The sequence below is a fragment of the Leucoraja erinacea genome, chromosome 14 (assembly GCF_028641065.1).
Source record: "Leucoraja erinacea ecotype New England chromosome 14, Leri_hhj_1, whole genome shotgun sequence".
Taxonomy (NCBI): domain Eukaryota; kingdom Metazoa; phylum Chordata; class Chondrichthyes; order Rajiformes; family Rajidae; genus Leucoraja; species Leucoraja erinaceus.
This window is the reverse complement of record NC_073390.1, coordinates 14,664,454-14,684,571: the sequence shown is the minus strand read 5'-3', so window position 1 is coordinate 14,684,571 and position 20,118 is coordinate 14,664,454. Positions and strand designations below refer to the sequence as shown.

Sequence of the window (20,118 nt, the reverse complement as noted above, 5' to 3'; positions counted from 1 at the left end):
GCATTGTTCTGCTTTCAATCCCTGGCGAAATTAGGCCAATACTAAAATTAGACGCTGCATTAGTTTACATGCATCTGCGATCTCTGGGTGTTTCTGGGTTTCATGTTTGCATGCTTTAACATCACAGTCCACACAAGTCTTGTTTCAATCCATTTTTACTAAAGCTCCACTCTCTGACCATTGTGGAACGGTTGTTGTGGGTTGTTGGATTACTCACTATTTCAGTGTACGCTCTGGGGGATTCGGCTGGGATATTCAAAAAATGACTACAGACTGCTCAATGCCTGCCATGGTTCAACGCGTGCATTAGACCCGATGGGAGTGTGTTCTTGCACCTTAATGCTCCTGAGGTGTTTATTCAATGGGCACCTGAGTAGTGATAGTGCTGGCAGCAAACTATTGCTGGAAGCCCTGTTATCATCAGAACTGACAGAGGTGAAAGTAAGTGACGGAATGAACTGCAGACGCTGGTTTACACCAAAGGGAGACAGAAAATGCTGGAGTAACTCAGCAGGTTATGCAGCATCTCTGGAGAAAAAGAATCGGTGACGTTTCGGGTCAAGACCCGTCTGAGAGTCAGGGGAGAGGGCACAAGCTGGGCACAATGGGGAATCTTATTCAGTATTCTTTAGCTCCATCTATAAAACCCAGGACCCTGTAAATCGTTTAAACATGCAACTTTTGAAAACACTGTAAATATTACACTCGATCTTCATATTCTTGAACATAGAATTGTAACTTTAGACTTTAAAGATATAGCGTGGAAACAGGCCCTATGACCCACCGAGTCCACGCCAACCAACAATCACCCCTTGCACTTGCACTATCCTACACCCTAGGGACAATTTATAATCTTACCAAAGCCAATTAACCTACAAACCTGTACCTCTTTGGAGTGTGGGAGGAAACCGGAGCACCCGGAGAAAACCCATGTGGTCACAGGGAGAATGTACAATTTCAATAGACAACATCCGTAGTGAGGATGGAACCTGGGTCTCTGGCACCATGCCACCCCTCACAGTGGCTTGAGCCTCCTGTTCGTATCTCCACGTCCATTTCTTCCATCAGAATGTAAAATTGTAAATTTCTCTACATTAAATCTCCTCTGCCACTTATTCACCAAATCCACTGTGTAATAAAAAGGAATTGCAGGTGCTCATTTGTATCAAAGACAGATACAAAATGCTGGAGTAACTCAGCAGTAACGTTTCAGGTCAGGACCTACAAAGAGTCTCCCTAATACAATCAGTTTGAAGAAGGTTCCCGACCTGAAATATCACCTATAAGTTTCTCCAGAGATGCTGCCTGACCTGATGAATTACTGCAGCATTTTGTGTCGATCTTGTGCAAAATCCACCAACCTGTTTGTTTCGTTGAGCTCCTCTGTATCCTCTTCAAAGCTCACCACTACCTCAGTTTTGCATCCTGTACAAGCTTGGAAAGTGAGCCATCTACATCCAAGTCTAAGCCAAGATAATAAATCTTAAATAAAGCTGCGGTCTTTGTAACAACCCAGAAGAAATTTAATTGCACACTTTCCTTCAGTTTGATAAATAACCTCTCACTACCACTCTCTATTTCCTGTTGCTCAGCCAATTTTCTAACCATGCTGCTACAACCCTTCATATCCCATGGCCTGCGATCTTGATGACAATCCAATTATGTGGTGGGTTATCAAACATCTTTTGAAAGTCTGTTTACACCACATTGACCACATTTCCCTCTGAATTCCTTTGTTACTTCATTTAAAAACCATAGGTTAGTTGAGTAGGAAAGAACTGCATATGCTGGTTTACACCAAAGATAGGCACAAACTGCTGGAGTATCTCAGCGGGTCTGGCAGGAATACCTGACGTTTCGGATCAGGTCTGAAGAAGGGTCTCGACCCGGAACATCTCCTATTCCTTTTCTCCAGAGATGCTGTCTTACCCGCTGAGTTACTCCAGCTTTGTGTGTCTATTGTAAGGTTTGTTGAAATGGTTTACCTTATTAAAAAAGGCTTTTTTGTCTAATCAGTTCAGTTGTCTAGTTTTGCTTCGGGTTCTGATTTCCAGAACTACATGTATCACCTCAAACAAAAGATGACCTGACTGACCTGCAGGTACTGCTGTGTTTGAACAAGAGCGCAGTGTCAGCATTTCTCCAGTGCTGAGGCACCCAGCGCAGAATCTGCAGATGAGCCTAAATAACATCACGTTGACTGTATCTCATCTGATATGGAGAATAACCTGGCTAATGGCTCAACAGTTCAAAATGTTTGCATGAACCTGATGATCCTTTGAATGCCACCCAATGCAAACAAGGCAGGCTCACTGAGGACAGTTAAAGCATCGTGGACAACAGGACAGAGAAGGATAAGATAAAGGGTGAGCCATTTAACCACTAATAGCTCTTCTGTTGTTCTGCATTGCACCTCAACATCAATGCCGCTTGCTCCAAACACATTCCTGGCAAAAGTACATGGATTCACCACAGAGGTCCTAATTGACTTCAAATTTGGGGCAGACTCGGTGGGCCTAAGGGCCTGATTCCTTGCTGGATCTCTGAAGTCTAAAGTAAAGTCTAAACTGGCAACCAAATTGACACAGTGATATTGACTTATTTTGACTAAAAATAACAATGACAAGAGTAATTGTTTCTTTTGCAGAAGTCTTGTCCATTCCTCTCTTATCCCCAACTCTAATGTCGGCCTCGGCTGTTCAATAACAACAGTTGCTCAATTTATCATCTCCAATGAAATGGTTTAATATGAGAGAAAAAAAAACATTGCGTAGGAACACATATCCACTTATAACATTGGAATCAATGGGGAAAACATGTTTGTGTCACTGAAAATCACGACACTCACAGTTTTTTAGCATCACCTGAACTTGCCAAAGAATAAACAATGCTAACATGTGTTGAGAGATTCCTTTACACAAGTGATTTGTAAAAGAACTTCATCAAAAAAATCTGAGTATAGTTTTTATGGATTGCTGGATTGGTTCCAGGTTCTTTTCCGTGCTCTCAAACTGCGCTCAGATTGCACGCAGCACGCATTTTGAAGTCACCCATGATGCTGTATGCGTGCATTTTCCATGCAAGATCTGTAACTGCAACTTGTAAAGCAAATCTCTTGAGACGTTATTTGGCAATTTAATTGCAGTAAATTAGAAATGAAAGGGCAATAATTCCACGTTTTGAATAATTTTTTAACTACATCACCTGGCTGATAAACTAGTAGAACGGTTTCACTGTATGTATCCCGTATGGTTTATGTTCCTCTTAGTTTCTAACTATCAAAGTTATTTATTACCCATTATACCTCATTTTCATTTTCATAGTTTACTGATTGCTGCATTGATTAAAATAAGATGTCTATATTCTGAAATATGGATTTGGACAAAGGTGGGGAAGAGGGCAGCTTTGCATCTTCCTCTGCCGAGGTTAATATGAAACACACCACACAGCAGCAGTTTCAGGTGGTACAGATTAATTGCCACACAAAACTCCTGCTAGTTGTGGCTGGAATAGGTTTTAAGCCAAACTGCAGGAATATTTCATTTCTCTCCCCAACCATGTGGTCACATCCCAGAAACCAGTGAACAGTGTATTTGCAATTTGCACAAAACGCAAAACATTTGATTTTAATTAAACTCATTTCAGAACTGGTAGAATGAGAAGGCGTATATCCAACCAGAGCAGAGTAACGTCAAAACTCTGGGTGACGAAGGGGGGTGGGGGGGGGAGTCAGAGTAACCCACGGAAACAATTATCCACACTTGTCTTAATGGCAGAGGCAAAGACTATTATCTAATTATTTTGTTTAGTTCCCCAGTTACTCCATTCACAAAGTTCAGATATGGGCATCGATGCAGGTGTTTGCAGGTGTCCAACAAGTCACCATCTCAATATTTTAAGGGCATCATTGACAGACATTAAATTGTGGCCTTGTCATAGATACCCACTATACCAGACGGGGAAAACTCAAAGTCTTACTGTCGTTGAAAGACAGTGAAAGCCAAAGATTATCGTGTCAATTATGTGTGCATTTCTGCAAAACTGCTTCATCTTGTCATTGCCTCTGCTATTTAGGACACAAAGAGGGTCGAGTGAAACTTTGATTTATATCATTCTGATCCGAGATTCCCCTCTGAGATCCCAAAGAAAGGACACATTTTTGATTATACATCACAGGCAATTCTCAATGGGTTTTTTTTTAAGAAAATGAAAACATTTACTGAATGATTTTTATATTTCATTTTTCAATATTTTTCAAATTTGAGTAGCCGCCAAGCGTAATGGCGATGCCTTTGTTTGCTTTCTCTTCCTGAATTAAAAAAATTGCAGAGCATTTTAAAGCCAATAGATCAAGTAATTCCATGTATGCAGCAGTCTGAGGTAATGTCTCAAGGCACCACAACCATGTACCTTTGGTAAGCTGAAGAGTGCAGTTGTCTGTACGGATTCTGGCACCATGTCCAGACAGTAAATGTTAACTGAGGTTAGGAAGTACTAACATATATTTGCCCCAGCCAGTGAGATATTCTCACTAATATATAGCATACTGTTGCCCACAAAAACATCCTGTCAAGCAATATCCTACACGCTTGCAACCAACCTTGCGCTCTGTGTTGTACTGGCTGTTCATCAAAGGAGCTGTGGGGGACAATTCGATGGCTTCTGGTTCGTGAAAGATGACAGTGGGCAAGGGTTCCTTCCGCAGAGTCAACACATTCAACTTGGTTTTCAGCATGGTCTGAAAGTGCTGGAATGCAAAAGAATGAGTCAAACTTTGGAGTGAATTGGCATCAATAACAAATAGTCTAGGTTAGATTCATTTCAACTCATCTGCAAACATAAGGAAAAGATGATTTTGTTCATAGTGGGAGAATAAAGCAATTGGCAGAACACCTGAAAATTGCTCTTGAATTTATGTTGCATAAGCACGTTGGAAACAGGTGCAAGAGTAAGCCTTTCTTACTCAGGCTTTCACTACCATTCAGATTGATCCACCTTGTTACCCAGTCTCCAAAGGCCCTATTCCTCAGTAGTTGAAAAATGTATTCTTAGGCCTGAATATATTTAGAAATGGAATGAATGCAAGTATAACTCATGCAGAAAAACTAGGTTATATTATCAGATGAAGTTATCCATGCTAAGGTAATAAAAATGAACTGCAGATGCTGGTTCACAATCACAGAAGAAGGGTCCCAACCCAAAATGCCACGTATTCATTTATCCAGATACTGCCTGACCCGCTGAGTTACTTTGGCACTTTGTGTCTGTCTTATCCGTGCTAAGGGTTGGCATGGATTTAAGAAAAAACACCATGCAGAAATGTTATTGGGTAACATTGAAAACTAACAAGGGGCACATGATAAAAGAGGGGATTTCCTGAACCTGCAAAACTTTTACTTTATCTCATTCTATTAGGGTTTGAACATGTCTTTACTTTTTGCACTATACAATTACTGTGGGTGAGCTAATTTGTATGGATGAAGTCCTCCATGTCATTGTGTAGGGATCATCTGATATTAGATGGCAACTCTTTTGTCAATGGGATTGTGGAACATTAGCGTTTATGGTGCGGGAGATAACAAGTTGCCGTGGATAGATGTTGGCATAAAGAGTCTTTTTATATTTGGCAAGTTGTAACAAATGCAGGTCTAGGTCGCCATCTTGTTATTATTTACTTAAATGACTGGGATGTGGGCACAGAAGGCCTAGTTGCTAAATTTACACAAGGATAGGGAGGAAAGGAAGCTGAGAAGAGAACATTAAGAAGCCATTAAGTGGTTGTAGGTAGGTTAGGCATGATGGTAAAGATTGGAGAAATGGAGTCTAGCTGGGCATGCTACTGTCCATTTTGTCAGCAGTAAAGAAGAGGGCACATTATCTGAATGCTAAGTGACGTGCAAAGGGATCCAGCAATGAGAAAGGCTGGTGTTCAGGTAGGGGAGGTAATTGGGAAAGATGGCAGAATAGTAGTTTATTGCCAGGGGAATTCAATACATAAGAAGGGGGAGTTATGCTTCTGTTATACAGAGCATCTGGAGAAATGTGGCTTTTAAAAAAAAAAAAAAATCGGTCTTTTTAAATCGATGAAGGTTGTTAAAGCTAAGGAAGCAATTTGGCCAAAATACACCCGATTGATACCTGGAATAAGTGTGTTATCTTACAAGGAAAGAATGGATAGGGAGAGTTTAGAAAAAAGCGATGAATTGATTGAAAAATACTAGGACCTCACGAGGTCTTCACAAGATGTGGAGAGGATGTTTGCTGCTGTGGGTGAAACTAGACATTGTTTAAAAATAAGGGTTGCTGTTTAAGACAGAAATAAAGTGACTTTTATTCTGTTAGGGGGCTGCAGATTTTGGGGCGGCCTTCCACAAAGGTGGTAGAAATAGAATCTTTGCTTATTTTTATGGCAGTGGGATATCGATGCTTAATAGGCACAGGGGCAAAAGGTTAATGGTGAAAGGTGGAAATGCAGAGTTGAGGTGGGGTGGGAGATTTCAACATTCACGTGGTCCACCCTGTTTCGACTAATGCAATCAACCCGACGTGCACAAACAAATAGATCAAATAACACAAGTTGACCTACAACTTTAGGCTGTGCACGCCATGCGCAAGAAGAAGAAGAGTTGAGGTTACGATGACATCAGCCATAATCTTATCAAAGGGCAGAGTAGGATCTAGGGCCATATTCCTGTCCAAATTTGGTTATTCATATATATCAGTTGAGAACAATATCTTGTGAAAAAATACATTTTCATGTATTGCATCCTGTCAGTTTATGAGGCAAAGTAGACGCTAACTCATGAAGCATCTTAAAAGCAAATGTCATGGTGCTTTGCAGTAATATGCACTCAGGGTGTACAAGGACACTTATAAATTTTAAAGATTTTCTTTTGCCCTCCAGGTTCCAGTTAGATCTCAAATAACTGTAAATTCCGTTGGATTTTAGTTCTCTTGAGTATCACATTTTCTTGGTATACTTTGAAATAAATTGTATTGGACAATGCGGAGTCTGTGAAATCTGAAATAGGAATATTATAAAAACATATGGGGCCACAAGGCAGTCTTAACTGTACAATTTTCTTCAAGTTAAATCAGAAATCCTGCTTGGAGGCCAAAACTTTATGGAACTTCCAGCGCCTTTCACAAGCACAGAACGTTCAAAACATCAAGTCATCACTGAATGTAAAAACAGCAAAGAGTTAAAGCCACACCATTTCATCAGTGTCCCTGTTAGAAATGTTTACCAGCTGTCTCAGGAATTTTAACCACCGGCAAATTCTTCTCAAGATGTCTTTGTAAAACAAATACACAAACTTTGAAAAACATAAAATGACCAAAACATATTCAAGCTCTCCTTTGTGTAAATGTCTGAACTGGATGTACCTGGAAGTCTGGAGTGAAAATATAATGCCATGGTTTGCATAACAGTCTGAGGGGTCTTTTATGGTAAAGCGAGTCAAATTACAATGCTTCCACATTTTGGGAAAACATTTTAAAACCAGACCCGTTCCCTGGACCATAAGCTTAGAATTTCTCATAATTCAGTTGTTGTTGACATTAAACTTCATCAACCTCACTGACATCTCACAGTCAACAGCGACGAATTGTGAAATTTAGATGCGGAAGGTGTGTGGTACCATGGTACTATAGTTTAATTTTGTTTAGAGATACAGCGTAGAAACAGGCCCTTCAGCCCACCTAGTTTGTGCCGACCAGCGACGCTAACACTATCCTACATGCGCTAGGGACAATTTCAGACTCAGATTCACATTTATTGTCACGTGCATGAGTGATATTTGAGTTACCATGCAGCCATACAATTAAAAGAACACAACACAATTAAAAAGAATGATAGAATTTAACATAAACATCCACCACAGTGTTCACTGTGATGGAAGCCAATAAAGTTCAGTCAGTCCTCCTCCTTTTGTTCACCCGTGTTTGGGGCCTTGACCCTCCATAGTCGCTGCTACGGATGGCCCGATGTACAAGCCCTCTCGTCGGGATGATGGAAGCTCCGACGTCGGGCCGGATGGAACACACTCCGTGGCTTGGAGTGCCCGAATTGAATATAATTTACAATTATACCAAGCCAATTAGCCCACAAACCTGTGGGAGGAAACCGGAGATATCGGGTAAAACCCACGCAGGTCATGAAGAGAACATATAAACTCCGTACAGACAAGCACCTATAGTCAGGATCAAACCCAGGTCTCTGGCACTGTAAGGCAGCAACACTATCGCTATGCCACCATGCCACCCGTACTGTGTTGAGGCTATATAGACAAGATAGATTGCTGGAGGATTTTAGAGTAACAAATGTTTATTTTTCCTGGGATTGCAGCTACACTTGGCCTGGAAGTATTTGATATTGATATTGGGGTCAAGTCAAATTTTTCCTGCTGAAGTGACTAAATAGGCTCATTTATTGGATGGCTTATATAATTGGGAGAAGCAGGGATTCTGAAAATATACTTGTTTCATTAACTAAATCAAAATATTCTTGAATCAAAGGATACTTCTCAAACATTTTAGGGGCAGCACGGTGGCGCAGTGATAGAGTTGCTGCCTTACAGCGCCAGAGACCCGGGTTTGATCCTGGCTACGGGTGCTGTCTGTACGGAGCTTGTACGTTCTCCCAGTGATTGTGTGGGTTTTCTCTGGGTGCTCCGGTTTTCTCCCACATTCCAGAGACATATAGGTTTGTAGGTTAATTGGCTTGGTAAAAAAAATTGTAAATTGTCCCTTGTGTGTAGGATAGCACCAGTATACGGGGTGATCGCTGGTCAACACAGACTCCGTATGCCGAGGGGCCTGATTCCGTGCTGTATTTCTAAATTAAACTAAACTAAATTTAACAGGTCACTTCCAGAGTAAGAAGTTGTTGTCATTCCAAGAGCAAAGTGAAGTGTTGAGCAGAACATCTCAATGACAAATGAGAGTATCTTTCTTCAATTGTCTGTAAGCTAAATGTGTGTGGGCTTGTATAATGGAGTGTCACAGAGGTCATGTTGATGGGAGGATGTACTCCCCCATCAAGTACCGTGTGGTTAGAGGTTTTTCAAGAGAGCACAGATGAAAGAAAATGATGGATGGGTGGCTCTGTTGGTTTGCAACATTTTAAAGGAGCATGAAGGACCTTCATGAGGAGCTGAAGAGCAAAGGAGTACATGGCCAGGAACAGCAGTCCAATTGATCTCTGCTGCAGGGCTATAGGAAATATGTGAATACACTGAATGTGTAGGCCCCAGATAAACTAATTCTATATATGTGCTGTACCCGCTCGGCAGGCCTGGTGGTCGGTGGGACCCAACCTGTAGCCTCGTTGGTCGGTGGGATCCAGCCTGTAGACTCATTGGTCAATGGGAACCCGCCTGAAGGCACATTGGTCGGTGGGGACCCCCTAGCCTGTAGGCTTGTTGGTCGGTGGGAACCTGCCCGAAGGCTCGTAGGTCAGCAGAACCAGGAAGGAACTGGAGACATCGGACACAAAGACCACGGGCCGTTAGGAGGGTAATGCATCCAGCACCCTCAGGGTTGACCCTGGGACACAAAGAAGGCCGGAGAGGAGAGGAACGTTGGTTTGTGGGAACTGCTCCACTAATTCGAGCGCGCGGGCCAACCGGACTTTGGAAATGGCGACAAAACATGGTGGCGCCTGCATGTGTAATATATGCAAGGAGAATTTCACTAGTACAAAGTAGCATATGTGACAAATAAAGAACCATTGAACCATTGAATGCAAAATCATGATTGAATGGAACATCAACATTGAGATTTGTAAGTGTATCACAGGTTTTCGATCTCCATTATAAACTTTAGCAGTGAAATTCTGAATGGAAGGGAGTATAAATAAGGATAAATAAACACCTCCTCAGCATTAGCTGACACAGAGAACCCATTCATATATAGGACCACCACACCATTTACACATAGCTGGTATCTGTTTCTGCAACCATGCTGTGTCAGATTGCAACACCAGAGTATATTGGTGAGACCACACCTGGAGTATTGCGTACAGTTTTGGTCTCCAAATCTGAGGAAGGACATTATTGCCATAGAGGGAGTGCAGAGAAGGTTCACCAGACTGATTCCTGGGATGTGAGGACTGTCTTATGAAGAAAAGACTGGATAGACTTGGTTTATACTCTCTAGAATTTAGGAGATTGAGAGGGGATCTTATAGAAACTTACAAAATTCTTAAGGGATTGGACAGGCTAGATGCAGGAAGATTGTTCCCGATGTTTGGGAAGTCCAGGACAAGGGGTCACAGCTTAAGGATAAGGGGGAAATCCTTTAAAACCGAGATGAGAAGAACTTTTTTCACACAGAGAGTGGTGAATCTCTGGAACTCTCTGCCACAGAGGGTAGTCGAGGCCAGTTCATTGGCTATATTTAAGAGGGAGTTAGATGTGGCCCTTGTGGCTAAGGGGATCAGAGGGTATGGAGAGAAGGCAGGTACGGGATACTGAGTTGGATGATCAGCCATGATCATATTGAATGGCGGTGCAGGCTCGAAGGGCCGAATAGCCTACTCCTGCACCTAATTTCTATGTTTCTATATGAACATACATAGTGACTCCTCAAAATAACAATGACAGAATATCAAACTCTGCCTTTGACTGCGACAGATGATAATAGATAGGCATTGAAAAAAGGAGGCTTTTATTTTTTTATTTTTTTAAACTTGACAGCACACAGGCTTTTTGTCAGTAATATAAATAAACATTTCCTCATTCCTGACAAACTGTGTTTAAGTTCCCATCTTCCGAGGACTGCCGGTATTTGGCTGTCAAAAGAATTTTTGAATTCTCGTTACTATTTATTTCCCATCCAAGTTAATGCAATTGAAGAGTCTGAGTAGCTGGTTGATTGGAGTCAATCATGTTTGTATTGTACATGGAGGGAGCAATTTAGTTCATTTTGCTTTAATTTATTATTGTCACAGATACCAAAGTACAGTGAAAAGCTTTTTGTTGTGTGCTATCCAGTCAATGAAAAGACTATACATGATTGCAGTTAGGTTACGCCCACAGTGGATAAAGGGAATTACGTTTAATGCAAGATAAAGCACAGTGAAGTCCGATTAAAGATAGACCGAAGGCCTCCAATGATGTAGATTGCGGGTCAGGACCACTGAAATTGTAGAAACTGGTGAGAGCTGTTGGAGAAATGCCGAATTTCCTAAGCCTTCGAAGGAAGTAGAAGCGCTGTTGCACTTTCTTGGCCATTGGTTCGATATGGCAGGTCCGGGATAAATTGCTGGTGATATTTATCCCGAAGAACTTGAAGCTATCAACCATCTCTACCATGTCAGCATCAATGTATGTGCATTGCCTTCGCTTCCTGAAGCCCATCACAATCTCCTTTGTCTTGCTGACATTGAGGGAGAGGCTGGTGTCTTGGCCCCAGGTTACGAGATTCTCAATCTCCTTCCTGTTCTCTGTCATTATTCAAAGGTTTTAAAGGTCAAAGGTCTGTTTATTATCAGGTTTACCAATTAAGATACAGTGAAACTCGATTACAGTGATTACTCGATGGTATATGATTTATGACTGCCATTTCGTACTTGTTAAGTAAACCAAATAATTTCTAATTACACGCTTCATGCTTAAATCTAGACTAGAGTTACACTGGGCGTCGTACTGACTCCGATGGCCTATAGTCATATAGTATGTCCACCCAGAATAACAGGACCTTCAAATAAAGAACTGGGAGTCTTCCACACCTTTAAAGCCCTTCAAGGCCATGATCACATAACTAATGTGATGCCAGAGAGCTCATGACACAAGTGGATGTTCCTTGCAGTTCACTGGCTCCAGGCTGGCACAATGCCAAGTAGCCCAGACCCTGAGCTGGCCTACAGATAAGGGACATCCAGAGATGGGATGCCGTATGCGAGGGCACAGAGCCCACGACGACAGTGGTTGACATTAGTCCTGTGGAGAGGCACCTGGCTCATCATTCTATGGGATGAATTGGGCAGCAATAGCAGAAACGTTTCCAATTGCAGAAAAGAGAATGGTTAAGATTTCATTTTTTAATGCAAAGGGCACACCTGGGCCTAGTTAATGCATTTTTGAACAGTTATTTATGAGGTGAATGGAAATTATTTATCCTTTAATCATTTTTGGCACTTGGACATTTTTTAATGTTAACTCATACAGTGCACGTAACCCTCCAAAGTTGTGTTGCCAATATCATGGCATTTCCTATGAGTTTAAGATTGCATTTTCAAACTACAGTACGTACCTCCACTTCCCGGCAGCCCTGGGCACGGTTTCAGCAGGCTGTCAGTAAACCACAAGTCCCTCTATTTAAAAACTGGATCAGGATCTGTGTGACGCACAGCCATGGGCAGGATGTGGGTTTGGGAGTCCAAAGTGTTTACCACTTTGGTGCTAGACTCATTATTCTTAGAACATAGAGCATCAAGAAACCGAGGTGCAGCAATCTGGAGCAAAATGCAAAGTAACTCAGCAGGTCAGTCAGCATCCATGGATCAGGAGATGTTTCACATCCGGGTTGAGGAATGATCCCAACCCGAAACATCACCTATCCATTCCCTTCATTGATGCTACCTGGTCCTCTGAGTTACTCCAGCATTTTGTGTTTTCATCCTTAGAATATTGTCTGACCTAGCACTAAGCCTGGCAAATGCTTTCACATAAATCAGTAAACCAATCAATAAATATCACTAAAACCAGATTAATGATCCATTAATTTGCTGGTTGATGATAGATACTTATAATGTACAAAACAGCACTATAGGACGTCTTGTTAACTCTTTGGGATGTGCGAGGAAACCAGATCACCAGGAGATAAACCCGTACAGTCACAGTGAGAACGTACAAACTCTGTATAGACAGCACCCAAAAGTCAGGATTGAACCTCGATCTCTAGCGCTGTACGGCAGGAAACCTACCATTATGCCACCCACAGTGTAAATGTAAATTGCTTACACGAAATACTATTAACATGCAAAAATGTATTTTTCCACCAGGTTTTTTGTTTATTTTAATTCACATCTGTATTTTGATGCATAATTAATTCATCAAGTACCAGTCACAGGTTGGAAGCTCATCTATGTTTCATTCCAGAGAATTCCAAGGCATTCAAAAGTGGCATTGTCAAAATCTTTTCATACCTCTGCATTACATGTGTCAAACAACTACAAAAAGTAGAAGGAAGGTCTCTCGTTCACTGATGCTACTTTAAGGAAAGTGGGCCCCATCCACACATTACACCTTCCCCATTGTCCGCCAAGCTTTGGTTTGTTCATAAGGAGCAGCATTAGGCCATTCAGCCCATCAAGTCTACTCTGCCATTCAATCAAGATTGATATATCTTTCCCTCTCAACCACATTTTCTTGCCTTCTCCCCATAACCCCATACACCCATACTAATCAAGAATTTGCCAATCTCCACCTTAAAAAAAATCATTGATGGCCTCCATAACCTTCTGTGGTAATTAATTCCACAGATTCACCACTCTCTGACTAAAAAAAATTCCTCTCCATCTCCTTTTTAAAAGTACGTCCTTTTATTCTGAGGCTATGGCTTCTGGTCCTGGACTCTCCCACTAGTGGAAACATCCACGGATGCACGGATGTGAAGAAAGGGAAAGTTATGTAAAGGGCCTGTTATGTATCTCTTGTAGATTAATATATACAGATTCAGAGACAATGTCTTCCCAGCTGTTGTCAGGCAACTGAATCATCCTCTTGGCAACTAGAGAGCGGTCCAGGCCTCCCAGCCACCTCCTTGGAGACATTTGAACAATCTTTAAATAGACTTTACTGGACTTTATCTTGCACTAAACATTATACCCTTTGTCCTGTATCTGTAGATTGTGGACAGCGTGATTATTCCACCCCTCAATCTTCTAAAAAAGGGGCAGTCCCACTGCGGCGATCTAATTGGCGAGTTTAGAAGAGTTTGCCCTCGACTCATACTCACAGCATGTTCGACACGAGGTCCTAGGAGGTCTTTGTTATGCCCCTGTCCCTGAACGGAAACCTCTGGTGACCTTGCGTCCCACCCAAGGTTTCCATGAGGTTCCTGGAGGTTTTGGTCACTCTCCCTAATGGTCGAAAGTGGTTTCCGCGTGGTCGAGGTTTCTTCTATGTTCCTTCGATTATTTCAACAAAATTGAAACCGGCCTCGACTAAAAATAGGTTGCTGTTTGGTCGAAGCCAGTGGAGTGGGGTTGCTATTTACTTACAGGCAGTCGAAGGCCATCTCCTTCGCTGACCGACCATTTTGATTGGCTCATTGGAGTGTCACGACCTAGACGGACCCACCGGAAGGTAAAATGCCCGCTAAGCTTTATTAAACTTCTTAAAACTGTCTCCACTCCTTCTCCCCCCCCCCCTTCTCCCCACTTCTCTCCTCCTACTCTCTCCCCTTCTGCCCCCTCCCGGGCTCTCTAAAGGACTTACCATGCTCCGTGGCAGCCGTTTACCTTCCACTTCATCGCGCAGACAGCGCTCCCCGCTGTCCCTGGCCCCCGCCTTCTCGATGTGTGTGTGTGTGTGTGTGTGTGTGTGTGTGTGTGTGTGCGTGTGTGTGTGTGTGTGTGTGTGTGTGTGTGTGGTCGGTAGCAAAGATCCTGTAGGATCTTTGGTCAGTAGATGCAGCTCACGCTTCAGTCGAGGCTTTCCAGGCGAGTGACCAAAACCTCTGGTAACTCATGGAAACCTTGGGTGGAGTGCAAGTTCACCAGAGGTTTCCGTTCAGGTTTCCTAAGTGGAACAGGGGCATAACTCTCCTGCATGCTTGAGAGTAGTCCCCGCGTACTTGAGGCCTCAGCTAGGTCGCGGCGTATTTTTCAACGTGCTGAAAGATGCCCGCGAGTAACAAAAAAGGTCACCATGGAAAAAAAAAAAGATATATTTTTTAACTTGTATGTTTAGTCGAAGTAGGTCACAGTAGGTCTGGCATGTTATTCGTATTTAATCGAGGGTAGTGGAAGGTAGTCGTAGATAGTCTTCAACATAGTCGAAGGGAGGTCGAAGGAGGTCGTCTTCAATCTCCACTATTCCGTGTCCAATTTTCCCGAAGCTAGTCGAAGTTAGTCTTCAACATAGTTGAAGGAGGTCTTCAACATAGTCGAAGGAGGTCTTCAACATGACACTTTTTCAAACTCTCCTAAACTCTTCTAAACTCGCCAATTAGGTTGCCGCAGTGGGACAGCCTCTTAAAACTAATCTATACATTAGGTTCTGATTTTTGCATTCTACCCGCAAATTATAACCAAGCCTATCATCTATGGTTCTGCTTTTTGTATAGTCATGTGGCTTGAAGTCTAAGACCTCTTTGCTGACTTTGAGCCCTCATGACAAGAGTTGGTGATTTTTAAGTTTGCAGATTGTTCGAGACATTGGAGAATGTTAAAATTGCTGTATAACTGTGGCTGTTTGCTATTGTTATAATACAGTACATAACTAGTGATAGACATGTCACTTATGTTGAAATATAATGTAAAAGAAGCCAATTGCACACACGATGAGGTAATATGGATTCTTGTAAAGGCCCATTTGAACTCAACAAAAACTGAGAATTCAATTATCCTTGAATGAAACCTTCAGAACGTCAAATGTCACCCCCACGCTCAGATCACCAGACATGCACTGTAGGGGCCACAGGTTCTGATATTTATGGGAATCAATGGACGAGTCTAGGTGGGAACCAAAGGAGGGGAGGCAGGCTTTAGTGAATCTCGCGGAGTAGAAGCCGTATCGTTAGTTGAAAGAAATAACATATTATATTTGTTATGAAAGAAAAGGAAATAAAGAGATGAAGAAATAGCGAAAGATAAAACACTTGTGGATGAACATCAAATAAAGAGAAAAGTCAATCTTCTTTCTTAAAGCCCTGTCCCACAGTGCGAGTTCATTCAAGTGCTCTCCCGAGTTTTAAAAAAATCAAACTCGTGGTAAGCACGGAGAATGAACGTAGCGGGTACATCGGAGTTCGGGGATGTCTCTTTCTGGCTTGTACCACTAACGGCAGGTACTCGGGAAGACTCGCTAATGGCAGGTAAGCACGGGAAGACTCGTGAAGATTTTTTAACATGTTGAAAAATGTCCACGAGAGCTCCGAGTACCGATGAGTGGCCAATACCGTAAATCTCCGAGTTCAAATCAGGGCAAACTCGGGAGAACTCTTGGAATGAACTCGCACCTTGGGACAGGGCTATCAGTGGAATGGCTATTTAGTAGAATATTTGTGAAAAAATATTATTCAGAACAAAATGAACATAATTGTAGAATGACTCGTTATGGAGGGATTAGTTTAGTTTATAGTTCAGAGAAACAACGTGGAAACAGGCCCTTCGGCCCACCAAGTCTGCACCGACCAGTGATCCCCACACATTAACACTAACATATACACACTAGGGTCAATTTACATTTATATCAAGCCAATTAACCTACAAACCTGTACGTCTTTGGAGTGTGAGAGGAAACCGAAGAATTCAGAAAAATCCCACGTGGTCACAGGGAGAACTTACAGAGAGCACCTATAGTCAGGATTGAACCCGGGTCTCTGGCACTGTAAGCGCTCTAAAGCAGCACCTCTACCTCTGCGCCACCGTGCCGCCCCAATAATACGGATTATTGAATTATTTATTATTTACAGATGAATGGCGGAACTGGCAGACTGACAACTGGAAAATGGTGTTGATCAACCAAGAACTTTCAAAAAAGGACAATAAGTGCTGGAGTAACTCAGCGGGTCAGGCAGAACCTCTGGAAAACATAGATGGATAACATTTTGGGTCAGAACCCTTCTTCAGACTGGAAGAGCTTTTCAGAATTCCTTCCCCGATGCTACCCGACTTGCTGAGTTCCTCCAGCACTTTGTGCTTTAAAGTGAGAAGCGCCTATCGTTACTTTTTTTAAAAAAAATGAAATCACTGAAAATAAAATACTGATTGGGATACATTTACGAGATTATGGAATATGCTAAAATATATCATGGAATTAAAAAACACCTTTCTGAAGCCAGGGAGGTTATACAACAGTTATCACACACATTGTTAAAAACTCAGCTGTAACTCTGGTTTCATTGCAACGTTGTAGGCTCCTTTGTATGCCCTGGTTTTGCAAGAATGCTGAGCAATACTCTTATGGATTGGAATAACATTATGTTGATATATGTACTTATGAACAGACCCCACCCCCCACAAAAGTGACATGGATAGGTGATGGGGTTAGTGGTGATAGTTGGGGGTTGGGACCCTTCATCAGACTGATTGCAGTGGGGGGAGGACAAAACCTGCAAGTGATAAAGGTGGATATAGGTGAGGGAGGTGGAATTTTTGGTTAATAGATGGGTGGACAGATGAAAATGTGACAAAAAGGTGCAAGGGAAGGAGAGAGAAGGAGTGAAATGTGAAGACAGAAGAAGAAATACAGGTGGAAGTGGATGGCGGGGAAGGAGAAAGCAAATAGATCAACATCTGGCTATGAGAGAAGGGTGCAAGTTGAATGCATCTGCTTGCTATCACCGAGGTGTTTATAGTCATTCTGAAGGCATCCTAATCCTTTCACACATTCCCCTTGCTCAATGTCTTTAAGTGGTTACCAGTTGGTCTAAAGTCTTTCAATGTGACAATCTAGGCCCATCGAAATAAAGCTCATGATTCATACAATGAACCAATCATAATGATTCATGAATGGGGAAAAGACTGTTTCAATTAAGTGTTTTGAGATCAGATTTTCCAAGTACAACATTGCGTTTTAAAAGTCAGGCACCTTGATGGAAACACTGCCACATCATTGTACCAGATGGTAATAGTTGAGAGCAGAGTTCAACAGTGTCTGGTACACATTTTCTTTTTTTTTTTTTTAAACACTGTTTGGGAGGAATATTGCACACCTGAAACATGAAGAAAGAAAATAGTAACAGACTGCAAGGAGGCAAATCCATCTGTTTAGTTCTAACGGCAATAGGGTAAAGTGTACTATTCAGACATCCAATTTCCTTGCCATGTCTGAACAAGTTAATATAAAGTGTGAAAGGAGTGTTAATTTTATAGCTGTTACATGTCAGAAATAATTTTAAATTAAAAGAATATTTCGGCACAGGACAAATCTTGTTGCCAGCGCCTGAATGCCGGGGACACGCTGTTATCTGGCTTTCACCGAGCTGAGTGTATGGAGTACATTTTTATTTCATTGTGGGGATTTGCTCTTTCTATCAGTATGTTTCTTTAAAAAACTTCTCCTCATTGCCACAGACTTGGCAACAATAGTTGAGTCAACAGCTGTACTTAGTTTATTCGCGACTAGCGACTTTCAGAAGATCAAAAAGTTGCAGATTCTGCAGATATAAAATAAAAGTGCAAAAAGCACTCAACATCGCAAATGGGGTTGATGAGTGAATGTCCTCTAGTGCAGTGATAATTCTCAGAATCTAAAACAGAATGACAAACAAGGAAATATTTACGTTAAACAAGGGTAATGGTGCTTAGATGGCTGTCTGGAGAGCATGCAACAAAAGCTTTAGGGGGCTGTCCCACTGCAGCAACCTAATCTGCAAGTTTAGAAGAGTTAGCCCTCAACTCAAATTCGCAGCATGCTCGACACGTGGTCCTAGGAGGTCCTATGAGGTCACTGGAACTCTCCTTCATGCTCGCGGGAAGTTCCCGATATTCACGGCCTCAGCTAGGTCGCAGAAAATATTTCAGCATGTTGAAAATTTTTCTGTGAGTAAAATTTGGTCTGCGTGGTTCTTTATAACTCGTAGTGCAGTAGAGTGGGGTCGATAATTAGTTACAGGCAGTCGAAGGCAGACGTAGGCAATCTCCTTCGCTGACAGGGCATTTTGATTGGCTCATTGTAGTTTTCAGGACCCAGGAAAACCGACCAGTATGTAAAATGCCCGCTAAACTTTATTATACTTCTTAAAAGTGTCTCCATTCTTTCTCCCCCCCCCCTCTCTAAAGGACTTACCGTTTACTGTGCCAGCCGTCTGTTAAACAATAAACTAAACTCAAACTCAATAAATTAAACTCATACACTCACAGATTATTCATGTATTTAATAATAAACTAAATAAACTAAACAAAAACTAAAATGTGCATATTAACATTGTAAGACTCGTCAGAGTGATACAGTGTGGAAACAGGCCTTTCGGCCCAAGTTCCCCACAACGGCCAACATGTCCCAGCTACACTATTTCCACCTGGTCCATATGCTTCCAAACCTATCCTATCCATGTACCTGTCTAACTGATTCTAAAGGTAGACACAAAATGCTGGAGTAACTCAGTGGGACAGGCAGCATCTCTGGAGAGAACTGTTTCTAAACATTAGGATAGTCCCTGCCTCAACTATCTCCTCTGGCAGCTTGTTCCATGCACCCACCACCCTTTGTATGAAAAGGTTACCCCTCAGGTTCCTATTAAATCTTTTCCCCTTCACCTTAAACTTATGTCTTCTAGTCCTCAATTCACCTACTGTGGGCATCTACCTGATCTATTGCTCTCTATAAGATCACCGCTGCGCTCCAAGGAATAGAGTCCCAGCCTACTCAACCTCTCTCTATAGCTCAGACCCTTGAGTCGTGGCAACATTCTCATAATTGTACACTTTCCCACTTGATAACATCTTTCCTATAAAACGGTGCCCAGAACTGAACACAATATTCTAAATGCAGCCTCACCAACGTCTTATACAACTGCACATGACTTTGCAACTTCTATACTCATGAGTTATCAGGATGTCGTACGTAGGGACATCTTGGTCCCTCTGTTCAACACTACTTTTCAATCTCTTACTGCTTAAGATTCAGATTCAACTTTAATTGTCAATGTCAGTGTACAGTACAGAGACAACGAAATGCAGTTAGTATCTCCCTGGAAGAGCGACATAGAATATGATTTCAATAAATAAATCTATTTACATGCATACAGCCATAGTGTTTTCCCTGTGGGAGGAGTGTCCGGGGGGGGGGTGATTGGCAGTCACCTAGGTTCATTGTTGAGCAGTGTGACAGCCGCAGGGAAGAAGCTGTTCCTGGACCTGCTGGTCCGGCAACGGAGAGACCTGTAGCGCCTCCCAGATGGTAGGAGGGTAAACAGTCCATGGTTGGGTGAGAGCACTCCTTG

General features: G+C 42.2%; 1 protein-coding gene across 3 annotated transcripts in view; it reads right to left on the bottom strand.

Annotated features, from left to right (window-relative positions):
- pid1 (phosphotyrosine interaction domain containing 1) overlaps positions 1 to 20,118 on the bottom strand; it is a 122,121-nt gene that overhangs the window by 59,947 nt on the left and 42,056 nt on the right. For all 3 annotated transcript variants that reach the window (XM_055645660.1, XM_055645658.1, XM_055645659.1), the window contains exon 2: positions 4,601 to 4,747. In XM_055645660.1, the coding sequence (XP_055501635.1) occupies positions 4,601 to 4,735 (135 nt within the window). In that variant the 5' untranslated portion in view covers positions 4,736 to 4,747. The remainder of the gene's footprint in view (positions 1 to 4,600; positions 4,748 to 20,118) is intronic.